Source organism: Carassius carassius, chromosome 22, assembly GCF_963082965.1.
Source record: "Carassius carassius chromosome 22, fCarCar2.1, whole genome shotgun sequence".
Lineage (NCBI taxonomy): Eukaryota > Metazoa > Chordata > Actinopteri > Cypriniformes > Cyprinidae > Carassius > Carassius carassius.
The window spans coordinates 16,010,267-16,027,474 of record NC_081776.1 but is presented as its reverse complement, the minus strand read 5'-3'; the positions used below and the strand labels follow the sequence as shown (position 1 = coordinate 16,027,474).

At 38.7% G+C, this 17,208-nt stretch overlaps 1 protein-coding gene across 21 annotated transcripts in view; it reads left to right on the top strand.

The window, feature by feature from the left end:
- LOC132099050 (CUGBP Elav-like family member 2) overlaps positions 1-17,208 on the top strand; it is a 157,798-nt gene that overhangs the window by 51,986 nt on the left and 88,604 nt on the right. For 12 of the 21 annotated variants that reach the window (XR_009423016.1, XM_059505455.1, XM_059505452.1 and 9 more), the window contains exon 1: positions 14,860-15,081. The exons of 1 other annotated variant lie outside the window; for it this stretch is intronic. Coding sequence is in view for 19 of the 20 variants with exons in the window: in XM_059505455.1 (XP_059361438.1) it covers positions 14,939-15,081 (143 nt within the window). In the remaining variant the exon portion in view is untranslated. Of the gene's footprint in view, positions 1-14,859; positions 15,082-17,208 lie in introns of those variants that run through there. 8 more of the 21 variants (XM_059505462.1, XM_059505465.1, XM_059505463.1 and 5 more) reach the window with 1 other exon arrangement.

The window sequence follows — 17,208 nt, the reverse complement described above, 5'->3', positions numbered from 1 at the left end:
GCATCAAAACCACTTCTCTTTTTTCAGTCCTTTTTTTCCGGTACCAGGGGTTTTAACAACAGTGGGGGGCCAAGATGAAGTGGGGGTGGTGGAATCGGTTGTCAACTAATTGCATCTCTCGGTGGCGATTATGTTCTCATAGAGAAAACAACCGCTAATTATGGGAGCCGGGATGGCAGTGCAAGAGAGCGGTTACCGAACCGTCATGGCGGCCGTGTGGGACCCGGCCTCATTATCACCACGGAGACTGACCCGCCCCCTTCACCCCAGCAACCGCTCTAATTACCATCCAACCAGACCTGTCAATCAACACTATTTATAATCCACTCTGAGAGAGGAAGGGAAAAGAGGGAGAGAAAGAAACATTATGAAAAAGTCCCTGGGTATTACACATATAAACCTTCAATGTTTATGACAAGTGTTCAGGTTCGTCCCTTGTGTGGATTGATGTTTTCTGTGAATGTGAATAGGCCTGTTTTCGCTTGATTGATTATTAGACCGCTCTTCTAAGAAACTTTTAAAAGAATCACATTGTAACAGATCACTAAGTAAATTGTACTGTGTAGACTATAGGCCTTAGGCTTAATTTAATGTAGATGAAAATAGATAGACATACTGTCATTCTGTTGTTTACCTTGGCATCGTTCGTTCGTTTTTTTTTCAAACATAGTTCAGTGGACCAAAAACCTTCAGAATTAACACAGTACAGCTTATTAATGGATTGCATGTCTACCCCTCACTGCCTCTTTTTTTATTTTTTTGTCACCCTAAAGGCCCTGATAAACTTCAAACTAAATCGTAGAACGAAATGATATGACGTCATTTCGAACAAAATCAGGATGAAACAAAGTTCATTTTGAGTTTGTTTCGGCAGTTCGAAACCGCTCACCAAAGCGAACTTTCTGGGGGAGTCCAAAACACCTTTGAGCTTCCATTGGTGTGTTCTGAAACTCCACCTTCTTCCATCCATCCATCTTCTACCGCCTATCCGGGGCCGGGTCGCGGGGACAGCAGTCTAAGCAGAGAACCCCAGACTTCCATCTCCCTAGACACTTCCTCCAGCTCTTCTGGGGGGACACCGAGGCGTTCCCAGGCCAGCCGGGAGACATAGTCTCTCCAGCGTGTCCTAGGTCTCCCCCGGGGTCTCCTCCCAGTGGGACGCGCCCGGAACACCTTCCCGGGAAGGCGTCCAGGAGGCATCCGGAACAGATGCCCGAGCCACCTCAGCTGACCCCTCTCGATGTGGAGGAGCAGCGGCTCTACTCTGAGCTCCTCCCGGGTGACTGAGCTTCTCACCCTATCTCTAAGGGATTGCCCAGCCACCCTGCGGAGAAAGCACATTTCGGCCGCCTGTATCCGGGATCTTGTCCTTTCGGTCATGACCCAAAGCTCATGACCATAGGTGAGAGTAGGAACGTAGATTGACCGGTAAATCGAGAGCTTCGCCTTGCGGCTCAGCTCTTTCTTCACCACTACAGACCGGTACATTGACCGCATTACTGCAGAAGCTGCACCGATCCGTCTGTCAATCTCCCGTTCCATCCTTCCCTCACTCGTGAACAAGACCCCAAGATACTTAAACTCCTCCACTTGAGGCAGGAACTCTCCACCAACTTGAAGTGGGCAAGCCACCCTTTTCCACCTTCTTTAACGTGCAATTTTTTTTCCCAGTTTGTTTCTCATTCCATGGACGTCCGACCATAGAACAGCATCTCCTGAATACACTGGAGTGTTGAATAGCTGAGTTGCACAAATATATCCGCACCTGTACGATCGCTCGCGGAGAGACTTTAAAGATTCAGAAAAAGCATTTAATTCCTAGAAATAAATGGCAACGAAGCTTGGTGTCGACGACCTGGAGTTACCGTACTTTTCGGACTATAAGTCACACCGAAGTATGAGTCGCATCAGTCCAAAAATACATCATGATGAGAGAAAAAAAACATATATAAGTCGCACTGGACTATAAGTCACATTTATTTAGAACCAAGAGAAAACATTACCATCTACAGCCGCGAGATGGCGCCATATGTCTTCAGTGTAGGCTACAGGAGCACTGAGCAGCATAGAGCGCCCTCTCGCGGTTGTAGACGGTAATGTTTTCTCTTGGTTCATGTCAAATTAATTTTGATAAATAAGTCGCACCTGACTATAACTCGCAGGACCAGCCAAACTATGAAAAAAAAGTGTGACTTATAGTCCGGAAAATACGGTATGCAAAAAGCAATGTAGGGAAACATCCGAGACAAGTTTTCAAATTTTCATGAAAAGAATGGAAGGAAAAAGAAAAGATATAAGGTAGCAAGTACCAAATACATATGTTTCAAATAAATGTTACACCATACTGCTGCTGTTGTGATTTCAGTAAGTGAATTTAAAGGGTGTAGGCCGACAAAAAATGAAATGCCAAACGAATATACAATAATATAATCTTTTGTAAAAAATAATAATAATAATTATTATATTGTGTAAATCTAAATATATAGTAAATAAACATGGTTATGCAGTTACCAATTCTACGTACATGAATTACTGAGCCAGATTCTTTCTTGACTTCTTGTCTTCATAACCATTGGTATTCCACAATAACAATTTCACATTTTACAATAGCCGGCTAGTGTTTGTTCCCACTGAATAGCATTTGCAGTCATCTGAATGAACCACCCGAGATGAGGCCTTGTGAAAGGTTCGTTAGGCAGCCCTCTGAATGAGCTGCACCACAGCACCCCATCTCTGTTTTTAGGGGGAGGCACCTGGACGAGCTCCACGGTGAGGCCTGGTGTAGGTTGAGTGATATGAGGCGTGAGACCTTGGAGTGCTGCCCTACTGTTGCTCACAATCCTAATACCTCACAGATGTTCTGGATCGAGAAACAGCTGTCTGACATTACGTACGCACACAAAAACGCTAGTGGCCCCGAACAGCCGGTGGAACATTACATAAAAGCCCCCATACACAATGTAAATTTAATTTATAATACAGGAAATCCAAAAACATCACATCCCACCTACATGGAGAACATCCTCCGTTCTTAAGCCTTTAATACCGGCATCTATAAAGCATAATACTTTTAAACAAACACTGCGTCACGTCACTAATACCCTCACAGTGTAACAGCCTCATATTTGCATTCATTCATTGTGTACTGTTGTGTGTTTCACTAAAATATTTGCATTTGTTGTTCATCTAGCCCAGTTCACACAGTTTTAGAATAAATGAAAGCTTCTAATCAGAAATACCATGAAAGAGTCTGAATGCTCTGCTTAATTACACATTCGCACACAAAGTCCCGTCCCTCACTCCTGATTGGGTTATTGTCTCCGATTTTTCAACACTAATGACCGCTGGGCGCCCCCCTCATTCTGAATATTCATGAGAGGAAGTGTCTCACTAGATGGCGGTGCAGCTCAGCGCTGCTATGCTAATGAGCTCACAGGGGATTAATATTTATGAGATCTGAGAGGAGGATACTGGAGATGTGACTTGTGTGAATGTGTATGCGTACGGTGACTCAGACCTTAATAGCTAAATCAGTTAGACAGCACAGAGTGGCCTGTCACATACAGACAGACAAGAGACTGCCATTTCACTTCATTTGAGTATATTTATGGAGAAAAGCAAGGCTTATGTGTTTTACAGGAAGATGAGAGGCAACTCAGACAAAGCATGTGCTCAGTATATTGCAGTCATTTCACATTTAAATTTACATTGCATGGTTCAGCCAAAAAAGAAAATTCAATCAGTATTTCCTCACCATCATATTGTTCCATTTGTATTTCTTCTGTGGCACAGGTTTTAACTTTTACAATATATAATGTATCAAAATCTAAAAATACATTAATAATAATAATAATAATAATAATAACAGTAAAATTAGTAATAGAAATAGAAATAGTAATATTGGTGAAGATTCACTTTGAAACTCTTTTCAGCAGTACTTGCTAGTAAAATTCACAATAATAAAGAAGCAAGTAAATGTAAAATTTACTAGAAGAAATTAGTTCTTTGTTTTGAAATTGTAATTTGAATAGATTTGATTAGTTTTTTTATTATTATTATTATTTACATCTTATTTTATGTATTTATTTATTTTATTTTTTATTGTTATAATCTTTTTTTCAGTTTGTTTTTGTTTTGTTTAGCTAGAAATGTTAGTAGATAGTATTTGATCTGTTTTATTTAGTTTTATTTTTTTGTCTTAAAAAATAATACTTTATTTTTAGCTGTACCCAAATATGTTACTCTTTTTATTAAATTTTTTTAATTTGTTTTTATTTGTTGCATTGTTTTATTTTTATTTTATTTTTATTTTTGTTTTACTTAAAAAAAATTGTTTAGTTTTTGTTTACCATAATAACATCACGTTTGGACTGCCAGCTCAAATGAGACTCGAGAATCGCGTGAAGTTATTTTATTTGGAATGACATGAAGGTGAATAAGGAATTTTCATTCCATTATCTACATTTTGAGCTTAATATTACATCAACATCACAATATAAGCTTTTTATTGAACCTTCCTGTTGCAGTGTCATAACCTGTGGAATCTTTGACTCATTTTAGTCATTTAGCATTTACAGTTGGATGGTGTGTATAAAACGGGGGAGGGAGTTTGTGTGTGCCCATGTTATGTAAGATGTTACTGGAAGAGGATGCAGTGTCACAATGAGTGTGAGTGCAAAATGTTGTCAGTTCAGAAAGCCGATGGAGGAACACGTCTCTCGCTTGGCTCATTCTGCCTAGAAATTCCACACACACGCACACACACACTCTGTCCAGACAGGTCCATCAGTCGTCAAACACCCCTATTGGATTCGACCAGTCATGGACTAAGCCATTAACCTCTCTCACATGCACACAGACACACACTTTCATAGCATATAGGTACACAATCCCTAGAGTGATTGCATATTAAAACACACACACACAAGGTTCAAGTGTATTCTGGGTGGTTGATCCCAAAAATAGAGCAGAGTATAGTAGAATTTGAGCTATTTTAGTGCTTCCCAGACACACACAGGGCAGATGAACTAGTCCAGACATGAATGTCAGGATGACAGCCTCATACACAGAGGAATGCTTCCTTCAAACTGAAGAAAGAGAATCACTCGTTCGTTTGTGAGGTATGGGTGAAAGAAATCTCTCTTAGGGTTGAGCCTCTGGCCTCCGCCATCATTGTCATGCATGTGTTCATGTGTGTGTGTGTGTGTGTGTGTGTGTTGTGTGTGTGTGTGTGTGTGTGTGTGTGTGTGTGTGTGTGTGTGTGTGTGTGTGTGTGTGTGTGTGTGTGTGTGTGTGTGTGTGGATGCATTTGATGGTTGTCAAAAAAAAAAAAAACCTGTTGCCCAATTGAAATCACTTTCCAACCTTTAATGCTGAACACATATGCAAAACACATCCACAATGTAAACTGACACCTCATTTCACCCATTCAGGGAAACTAAGCTGCAAAAATTATTGATATTGAGATATTCACAAACTACTGGAGGCTCCCTGGACATTTAATTTCTAAACTGATGTGATAGTAACAACCAAAGTAATAAAATATCCCTATATACACATTCATCTGTCTATTGGTGCCATTCACTGGACTGAGTGTCATGAACTATGCAATAAGCAGTGTATTATCATTTTGCAGAAATTTTGCTTAGAGTGAGTATGCTAGCTTTGAAGTGTCTACACAGACATTTTTACACCCAGAAGCACAATAGTCCTAATTTCACTTTGGAAGCACACACAAACACATGCATACACACTTACACAAACAGAGTTCAGTCAAGAGCAAATTTGGACCTGAATACAGTGTAGAGGGAGAAAAAAAAACAACATTTTCCATATAAATAGTAGGAAAAAATGGCTTCCGCTGTGTGTATGTGTGGGTTGAGGAAATAATTGAGGAGACAGAACTCCAAAATCAGGCCTCTAATGGAAGGTGACAAATTAATTTCTGTCTGCTAATAGCTTAAAATAGAACATGCCCGACTGGCTGTCTTATTCTGTGTATCACTTGGAAGTTCAAGCACGTGTGCATGTGTGAATGGGAGGACAAGGAGAAACAAAATCCTCTCTGGTACAGCTTAAACTGTTTGTGAGCACAAGCTCTGTGGTCAGCAGGCATCCATCATGGGTTAAACCACACAAACCAGTACCAGGTTTTGGCCTGGGTTAGGTCTTTGGATAGAATCTTATTATATTACATTACATTAAGATTTGTTTATTTAGGGATTTACATTTTTAATTGAATTAAATATTGATGATATTTAACAAGTTAATTGAATTAATCATAAGCATGTATAAATATTTGCAAAGAAAAGTCACTAAATACACATGGATTTGGCCATGTTGTTACGTCTTGTTGTTTATCAGTGTCTTAAGCCATGCATGCTATGCTTTTAAGAATAAAAGAAGTTCAAATTTGAAAAATGCGCCTTCGAATTGTAGAGTTCTCTTCCAATCTAATGTTGTTCCATATGGTTTTTGAAAGCAAGATGATCTGTGTGAATAGCTTGAATTGCTTTGATCATATCAATTGCTCCAGTGGTAAGAACATTTCTTAAAAGAGGTTCAAGGTTCTAAGTTTATATTTTCAAAGTATTGGTGGATCCAGTCACAGAGTCCCGTTTAAGTCTATACAAATCTCTACTATATGTCTTCAAGACACGCACCAGCTGTCGAAGATTAACAAGCTTTTCAATTTCTTATGAGCTTCTCTCTTCCCCTTATATATATATATATATATATATATATATATACACACACAGTTCCTGCCAAACCTTTGATCTGCCAGGAACAGCATCATGAATAGTCATTAATGCTCATCGAACACTTCACTCTAACTGTCATTCAAGGATTGGGCCTTTGTGTCTTTAATCTTTGCAGATTGGTTGTCTTAAATTAAAAAGGGGCATTGTTTGTATTTGATTGGCTGTAATAACATTCTCACAGGAACAATAGGAGGTTTATCTCAACTCATCTCCGTAATAGGGAGAACAAACTTAAGAACCATTCACTGCCGTCCTTTCATGTTGTCCTGTCATGGGTTTTAAAGATAAGATTAATTCTTCATATCAGCAATCTGATTGTGGACTCGTGTTTCTCATGCATGTTTCAGCTATTTCTTACATACTGCTGCGTCAAACCTTTTCTTTGAAAAAAAATAAAAAATAAATTATTCATCTGTGTTTTGGTGCATTCCTCCTGCAGAACGAGAAAGAAAGGGGGAATGAATTGAGGGTCTTCCTTTTTCTGAGGGTCCCACATGGGCTACATTCTGATAGAGATGAAAGGTTTTTAGGCCTGAGAGAGACAAAAGGAGGTAAAATAATCTGAAAGTGCCGGTCAAAGAGAGCCAAATGCTGTTTTGAATAGGTGAAATGGCACAGTGCTGACGTCAGGTAATCCTTATTTTATTAATGTTAGCTCAAGAACTCTCAAAAACACCTTACATTTCACTCCCGTTGTCCCTTTCTCCACCCTCTGGGATATTCCTTTGATATTCCATCTTTTTAAGGCTCGATAACATTTAATAATAAAGGCAGAGCCTCTGTGAATTGCGTCAGCCTGACCTGCTTTAGGAAACACACACACATTGCAAAGTCTCAGTGTTACTGGTGCCACAAATGGCATTGCATGTCCAGTGGCTGTCATGCAAAATATTTCAAATACTGCATCATTCAGCTGTTCTCAAAGGAAATGTCATTTGTTTCAGGACTGTTTACATCAAGGATGATTACCACACCAGTGTTACAATGATACCATAAAAGACAAACAATATTGTTTGAATCATGTAAAAAAAGAATTGGCAGCCAATCAGAATCCATGCGACTTTAAAGAGATTGAACATCTAAAGTGACAGACTACATAACTGCAGCGCTCACTTATAATAAACAGAATGTTATCGTCTATTGGTGTGAATGCCCATATAGGTATGGTTACAGATATCATCTTTGATGTGAACAGGCCTTTATTTTACCCTTCTATTATTGCCCTCCAGAATACTTGATTCCGATTGGTTAGTCATCGCATTCAATGGTCAAATAAAACCAATCATTCATAACAGCTTTGTATATTAGACCGTTCATCCAGGTTACTGAAACTGGTGCTACTCTTTTACCTCTTTTTTTTTTTTTTCTTAGAAGCGTTAGACGCTATAAAAACATCTTCCAGTAAAAATGACTCCAAATCAGGGTCCTGATCATACTTTATGCATTTATTTTTCAATAATGACCAGCTGGAAGCACATTACCCTTTACAACCTACCATTGTATACACTAAGTAGACAGCCTAAAGGCCCTTTTTACCGCCGCGGCGTCTTTAAAGTGCATTTGCAGCTTTTGACCAGTGAGTGGCGCTTTAACCACAAGTTATAAAACAAGCGCATCAAAGCACATTTTCGCAAATAGACGTCAGTTTTGCCTCGCTGATGTGTTACATTGGACGGCTTCAGTCACGGAAAATAAAAAATAAAAAGACTATAGTTAAAATATTTAATATATTTAATATGTAATATTCACAGATATTTGTTAAAGTTAAAGTTTGGTTTGGTACTTATGAAGTTATGTGCATTTATTAGAACAAATTCAAGCAGGATAAATGTCAAGCCTGTGCCTGAGTCTGTGCTTATATTTTCTCTAAGCTACATGGTATTATTTTATTTTAGATATTAGATATATAGTCTTTTTAATATCTTTAATATCTAATATCTTTTAGATATTAGATATATATATTTAGATATTAGTCCCGGCGCCTCACAGCGCCAGGACTCGAGCTCAGTGAAGCAGCTTCACTGTCTGCAGTTTGACTTTACTGAATCAGATTGAGGCGAATACAACTTATTGGTCATGAGACCAACATTTAGCAAGCAGGAAACATTCATTCTACCTGAAGGAAGAGATATTTTATTGAGCTAATGCTGTTAAATAGAGAGAGAGAGAGAGAGAGAGAGAGAGAGAGAGAAAGAGAGAAAGAGAGAGAGAGAGAGAGAGAGAGAGAGAGAAAGAGAGAGAGAGAGAAAGAGAGAGAGAGAGAGAGAGAGAGAGAGAGAGAGAGAGAGAGAGAGAGAGAGAGAGAGAGAGAGAGAACCAGTCTAGGGCTATTCTTAAACTTGGAGCTCATTATATTGAAGTACAAATCCAAACACCAGAAATGTTATGCATTTTATGAATAATGAAATGTTATAAAGTATGTATTTTATTTATTCACATGCAGTATGGTTGTTGATATTTAGCAGTTAAACCCTATTTTTAAACTTGAATTTAAATACTATTAAACTAACTTTAAAATATCAAGGAGTTTATAAATTAAAAATGGTAAAATGTCACAGTGCATGTTAAATAGCCTAAAAGAACTTGTGTTAATAATATAATTAGATTTTTTTACATGAAAAACTCCTGTATAAAATGGGACAGCAACCTTTATATCAAACATTTTTAAATCATCCACAGCTGAGCAACGCGAGAGGGGGATCTGCGCCAGAGCGCGTGAAGTGAATGTGATGAACATTCATTTTCAGATGCAATGAAAAAAAATTGCCTAGATTAGGCCCATGCAGGCTCTGCTCTCATGTATATAATACTTATAATTACTGTTAATCCAGAGTAACAAATTTTAACGGATTAATCGCCTTTTTTTTTCTCTCCCATTTAGTGTGCCAAGTTTTGAAAAAGTTCAGTGATTCAGGGTTAGGTTTTGCTGCATGTTTTCTTTATTTATTTATTTTGAAACACGCTAAAAAAATAAATTAAGTTTGTGTGAGAAAAAAAAAATTAATAGTGTATAAGTTTAATTTTAATGTATTAATCACCTATTTTCGTTTGCTGCATGTTTTTTTTATATTATATAATTCATGTTTAAATTGCATTTTTTTTACATCATTATAAAAACGGCTGGCCTAATAATGTTATCATGTACAAACAGGATATATTTAATTCCCTTCAATTTACAACAAATCCTTTAAATTGAACAAATATATCAGAACAAAACAAGAATTAAAAATATAGAATTCTAATGGATAAATATAAATGCAGTATATAATAATATAGGCTTAGCTATAAACAAACAAAAAATAATAATAATTTAAACCTAAGCATAAGGTAAGGTTGGGCTTTCTCATTCTCTCACTCGGGAGAAATCCGTTTCCATATTCGTGATGTTGTCCATTTGAAGCTTAAGTATTATTCATGAGGTAAAATAGGCTTTGTTGTACACGCGTGTTTCAGTATCGATGGAAAAAATCATAATTAACAATATGTGTAGTAAGTGGATCGCTGCTTACGCTGAATGTCTGGTGAACGACTGCTGTTTCCAGTGAATATGTGCACGAGACACCAGAGTGAATCAAACAGCTGAAACAATACTCAATTTTTGGACACACATAAGGCATAATTCAAAATTGCAAAGTGTTAGTAGTTTGAAAAAATCAAGAATAAAAACAGCGTTAATAATAATTATTGCTAAATGCTGGACCGTTCCCATTTCACTCTGCATATGGAACCTGAAGATTTTTTTTTAAACCAAGAATGAACCGAAATGAAAATGAAATGAAAACATTTAGGTTTTTATCCGTATATATATATATATATATATATATATATATATATATATATATAAATAAATATATATATATATATATATATATATATATATATATATATATACATACATGGGCCTTATATTTATTTACTGTTTAATAACAATAGCATGCATATGATCCTTTGTGTAAAGGTCTTCTTTTAATTTTTGATGACGTTACAATGTTATATCATCATGTTATTGTTGTTTTACTTCTTCCTTTTTTCTCATTTTACAATTACATTCATTTCGCAATCCATCCCTTTGCACCACCTGGCGGTAGTTTTGCGAATGATTTTAACACGGGACTGAATTACAGTTGCCGCCGCGGCGTAAAGCCCAATTAGGCTGTCTACCTACTGTAGTACCTATTACAGCATATTTTGGCCAAGAACCAATCACTTAGACAGGAAGAGACTGTCTGCTTGAGACGTACAGTGACAAATCACAGTTTTGCATGTTTTTACTGCTTATTACAATATTATTACATTATTATTATCATGCAATAACAGATGAATGACTTCAAATACTGCTGCAGTAAGTGAACAGAGTCTGAATGAGGCTGCGACTAAGTTAAAATTGATCTTGTGTCACTGTGCCATTGTAAAAATGTCTTATGTCTTTTTAATATTGTACTTATGAATAACTGGCGACAAGCCTAGATATTAAAAACACATCTCATCCCCCTGTGTTTGGCTGTGTTCTGTTAAAACTGTTTTTGAATTCAAGTATGTGCACAATGTGCCTGCTAAGACTGTATTTGGAAGCACCTGAGGGAACAATAAACACAGTTTTTACCTGGACATTTCAGGACTATTCTGAGATGAAATACCCAAAAGAGTAGCCTAGTGAATAGTTGCCACATATGCAGCCATTCAAGATGGGCTGTTATGGCTAGGAGTGATTGGCCATTGACCTTTTAATCGCCGTTATAGACAAGATAGTTAGGCAGAAGAGAGTGAGAGTGAGAGAAAGAGAGTAGGTATTAAACGCAGCAGAACGGTATAGATTCATACAGACTAAACTGAATAGAGGATTGAGAGAGTGGGAATAATGCAGCAAAGTACAGGGGATGGAGAGGCAGGAAGATACTCTAACTAGGTCATTTCATTGAACTGAAAATGCAATACAACTATTTGACAGAGAATGTTATGTTTGTGCGATGGACTGTAAATGATTTTATAATTGGCCTGCTTTGGCTTTGTTTGTGTGTGTGTGTGTGTGTGTGTGTGTGTGTGTGTATGTGTGTGTCGGCACACATTGTCCCAGGACACTGTCTATACATGCAAAGATCTCTCTCACTACACTTTTTCGGCATAGTTTTTTGTTCTGTCTTGCCTAGTCACTTCTCTTTTCATCTTCTCTGAGCGTGTCACTCCTCATTTCTTATCGTATTGTGTACTCGTCTCTTTATTTCGCTTCTTATCATTTTATTTGTCTCATCTTGTCTATCTTCTCATTTGATCTCATCTTGTCTTAGACTCATCTTTGCTCATCTGTCCTATTCTTTTTCTTTTTGTCTCATTTCAACTCCCATTTTCATTTTATCCCTCCTATTCTTGTGTCCTCATCTTTTTACTTCTATTCTTACCTTTTCATTTTGTCTCTTCTTTTCTCATTTTATCTCATCTTGTCTCACCTCTTGTTATTCTTTTCTTCACTTGCCTCACCTCATGTTTTCCTTTTTGCCAATTTTCTTTCATCATGTCTGACATTCTGTGGTCTATTCTGTTCTCACCTCTTTGTCTTTTTTCTTGAATGATTTAATCAGTTCTTCATTTCTCATCTTCATATGGATTCTTATTGGTTCTTACCTGTTTGCTTTTCGTTTAATTTTTGTTTTCCTTATTTCATCATCTTTGTTGTTGTCTATACCCTTTTTGTCTTTCCCCATCTAGTCACATCTCTTGTCATTTTGTTTTATCTTGTCTCATCCTGTTTCATCTCATTTGGACTCTTCTCTTCCCTTCCCTTCCCTTCCCTTCTCTTCTCTTCTCTTCTCTTCTCTTCTCTTCTCTTCTCTTCTCTTCTCTTCTCTTCTCTTCTCTTCTCTTCTCTTCTCTTCTCTTCTCTTCCATTCCCTTCCCTTCCCTTCTCTTCCCTTCTCTTCTCTTCTCTTCTCTTATATTGCACTAATCACTCATAATGGGCCCTATGGACTCAACCAATTGAGTGTGATCATCTTCTCTTCTCTTCTCTTCTCTTCTCTTCTCTTCTCTTCTCTTCTCTTCTCTTCTCTTCTCTTCTCTTCTCTTCCCTTCTCTTCTCTTCTCTTCTCTTCTATTATACTAATCACTCATAATGAGCCCTATGGACTAAACCAATTGAGTGTGATCAGGCATCTGCCTCAGACTCGGCTAATCAAATTCCATTGCCATAGATCATAGGAAACCAGTTATCACCCCTGGCATATATTTTATTTTTGGCTGTCAATAACAGCTTGACTTCAACCCTCACACAGACAGAAGGGTAGATTTTCCAGTTGCAAAACAATTGCCAAAAAATTACAGGCTTTTGCGAGTCACAATGAAAAATAGTTTGAATGATTGGTAATACATTTGGCATTTCATCTAGCCATTAAGTTTCCTGCCCACATTTAACTATATGCCTGCCACTCAGAAACACTCACTGCTGGACAACAATTACATTTACACTGACTAGATCATGTGAGACTGTCAGAGGGGCTGACGATAGAAAAAGACAGATGGAGAGATAGAAAAGGAGGTGGCAGATGAAGCATTTTGAACTGTTTTTTTTACACTCCTAACCAATTTTATTTGCATGACATCTGTAATCGGATTCACTCTGGCCAGCATAATGCAGATTCCAGATCAACGTAGAAGGAAAACATCTTTTTTGAAGTTATGGGGTCAGCATCTATTGCAGTAGGTACAGTTATAGGACATTAATGGGGCACCTCAGGACCGCAGGTGTTTGGTAAACAAATTACTCTGGCATTTATTGCAAGTGTTGTGAATGATCGTAGCCAAAAGTGCAAGGTGCAACGCAAAGTTTTGTCCTTTAATGAATCGGTGCCCTTGATCCTCTGATGTGTTTTTCTTGCGATGAAACTTTCATGAGCCGTAATAAACACAATGCATTTTTAAACAGGCAGATATGCAGACATTTGGAAAAGAGAGGGAGTGAGAAACTTGTGAAGGGAGGAGACATTTAAAGAGAGAGGAGGTAAATGTGTTTTTCTAGAATAGAGAGAATGAGAGAGAGAGATGGAGGGGTAAAAACAGATGGTGAAAAAAAAGAGCAATGACAAGAGGTTGTTTTCAGATGAGTGTGACTCTTTAACAAAATGTGCCCATTGGGAGAAAAAATGGGCTTCTTAGAATTGCACATAAAACACTTACACTCAGAACCCTCATTTAAACTAATCCATGTCCCTGTTGATTTTCTGCTTTCCAACCGCAAAACTAATTTAGCAAAACAGTGGTCCTCAAAAAGTCTCTGGGGTTGTCTCAAAAAAAAAAAAAAACACAGTTCATGAGTAGCGCACTGATGCAAAACCTAACCCTGAATCACTGAACTTTTTCAAAACTTGGCACACTAAATGGGAGAAAAACACTCCAAGAGAAGACAAGTCCAGTTTACTGTATAACCTTTTAAAAATTGTACCATAATTTCATCACCATGGTAAATGAACAATCTTGCTCTTTCACCATGTTATCCACACATCATATCAGCATCATCTGGTAGACTTTTGCCAATTAATAATATCCAAGGAATATCTGGATGCAGCTAACATTTACATATACTACCAAGTGTCAAAACAAGCAAAGTTATTCTTTAAGTAGACCTCTCAGTATGGTTGATTAACTTATCTTTCATTTCTTCCGCATAACCTATTTTAGTATGCCCAGGGTCATTCACAAAAGACACATTCTTGTGTCCATCTCTGCTGCCTTTCTATTGCATATGTTGACAAATAATATTTGGACAAATATGGACGTTCTTGAGAGATACAAAATTGTTGTACCAGACCTGTCTATAGTTTCGCCTACTTCTTTAAGGTGTTCGAATGGCACTTCTTTAGTTGTTATTCTTGTACAGATACAAGATAAGAGCTCTCCTAAGGGGTGTTGGGCATCCTGGACAACAGCAGGCTTCTCGGTGATAGCCAGCACCAGGCTAACAGCTCTAGCATTGGCCCAAAAACAACATGAGCTGTCAGAAAGGGTTATCACAGCCCAGTGAATCAGACGGGAAGAGGGAGGGACAAGAGGAAGGAGGAGGGAGCCGGTGAGGGTGGATGGGTGGGAGTGTTACTGTGTGAGAGAGAGAGAGGATTCAAACGCTAGAGAAAGGGCCAGCGTACACTCACCACAACTGAAAGCACAAGGATTGTGTGAGTGTGTAGTGCATGCTTGCGTTCGGAGTAACGGCGATGTTGGAGCACTCGTCTGAGCTGGGCTTTGTGCCGAGTGTGTGTGTGGACAGCATGCGATACCCATCCACCGCGAACAGCGCTGTCTCCATGAGGAGCACAGAAGAACTGCTGCTGAGGTAAAGCTGTCCCTGGACAGCACACAAAGACATGCATGCACACACATACACACAGATCCAGCTAGCTCCGAAAGGTTTGCTGTTGTTCATAGCTGCAGGCATGCAGCAAGCCGTTTCAGGAATGTTTGGTTGACGGCAGCCCTGCGGTTTTGTTGGTGCGGTCCGTTGACATGCCGTTTGTAGGCCGTTTGAGCGGAGCATACATGCAGTTGTGTTTTTGTCAAATTGCGAGACCCTGCCTGTGCTGTACCGCCTGCACTTGTCTTGCCAGCCGTAAAAATGTGCAGCTTGCAACATTTCCCACTCTTGTTTCTCTTCCCTACGGTTCAAATAGGAGTCTCTTAAAAGACTGAAGAGTTGATACAGCTATAGAGAAGTGTTTGAAGATGCGCGTGCATGCATGCAGGATAATGCATGTGTGTGCGCAAGGGAAACAGAATTGCAGAAAGAGACACTGCATCCTTGATGGTAAAATTGTGCTTGTGTGTTCACTTATTGCAGTCACCTTTTTGCACTTATTGCATTACCATGCAAGTGGTCCTAATCTGTATTAACACACCCTGTAAAGTTTGCATGTATATTTGCATACATTTAAGTGTGAAAACACACTTGCGAACACCTTATTTAGGAGTTTATTTGGATGTAATAATCGCATTAAACTAAGTGGGGGACAAGCAGGAGGGGTTAAGCCTGTCCCACCGCTAGAAAGATGTCTGCTTTTGTTTGCACGCCTCTCTGACGATTGGATTTAGAAGGGGGGTGGAGGGGTCTGGAGAGGAGAAGAGAGGGACATTTGGTGGAGAGATGTAGGGAGGGTATTGCTGAAAGCATTCTCAACAATGGGACGCCCAGACAATGAGGCTGCCACTCACTTTGTGGCTTGTTTTCTACCTCTCTTCTCCTCTCCTCTCCTCTCGTTCTCTGTCTCTCTGGCCATTTTTCTAAAGTGGAGAAGGGTGCTAATCAGGCCATGTCTGGTTGGTTTTTATCCCAGGGTTATGGCCGGTTAATAACGCAGGCGTTTAATGTGCAAAGTGTAATGGGGTGTGAGAGCATTAGTTGGGCCAGAGAGGCGGCCATGTTGGTTTAAAAAGTAGATTTATGGCCTTTTACTCATTCATTGTGCTTGTGCTCAATGGCTTTTAAAATAGCCTCCGAGGAACATGGATTTCTCCAATGACTGCGGTCAGGTCTTTGGTGTAACACACAGACACACACACACACCTAGGCCATAACTCAGCCTCCTATAATAAAGAAATGTCAAGTGGAACTGTGCTGTACAGGTCCGTAACCATCACACACATACACACACGTGTGCATAGGCAAGCTCATAAGATAAATATGACCGTATGTTAAAAAATATATCCCAATGCAACTGGGGCTGAATCTATGATCTTGAGAACATTTATCGTTATTTGATGAAAAAATGATTTATGGCGCTACATGAAGGACTATATACATGGGAAATCTGTACATGACGGGACTGTAAATAAATCTATTGCACGTGCCCTTGGCAGTTGGTGTAATGCGATGTTCACTGAGGACTCAAATCGATTTATGCCGCTGTGCCTAACTTCAATCCATCGTGGCCGAAAGTACTGTAATGATAACTTGAAATTCAATGACTTTATTTAAGATTGATCGCTTGGTGTAATATTACTGATATCGAACATCTCTGAAATGTCTTTTGTGGTGCTATCTATGTTCTGAAACCTAGTGGGCTGCCTACCCAGACATCGATTTTGGACATCACAGTTTTAAAACCAAGTGAGATGCCTACCTAGATACCATTTTTAGTCATCAAATGTTCAAATGTTCATTTTATGATGCCCCAAAAAAATTCTGTAGCTCATGAGATTATCAAGCCTTCCCTGTGTGATTGTTCTTTTGAAGACTTTAGCTGAGAACGCTATTTAAATGATTTAGCAAAGGCTGAATGTGTTTCTCACAGGAAGTTGAAGGGTTAAGTAATCACAGATGACACCAGGTCAGTTTGCACTTCACAGGCCATCATGAAAGCTTACACTATCTTCCTAAAACCGTTCGTACAGCACTACCGACTTTCCGCTATAAACACTGGAGTTTGTACTCTTCAATTAGTGGCTTGGAAAGCCTTTCATTGTGGTA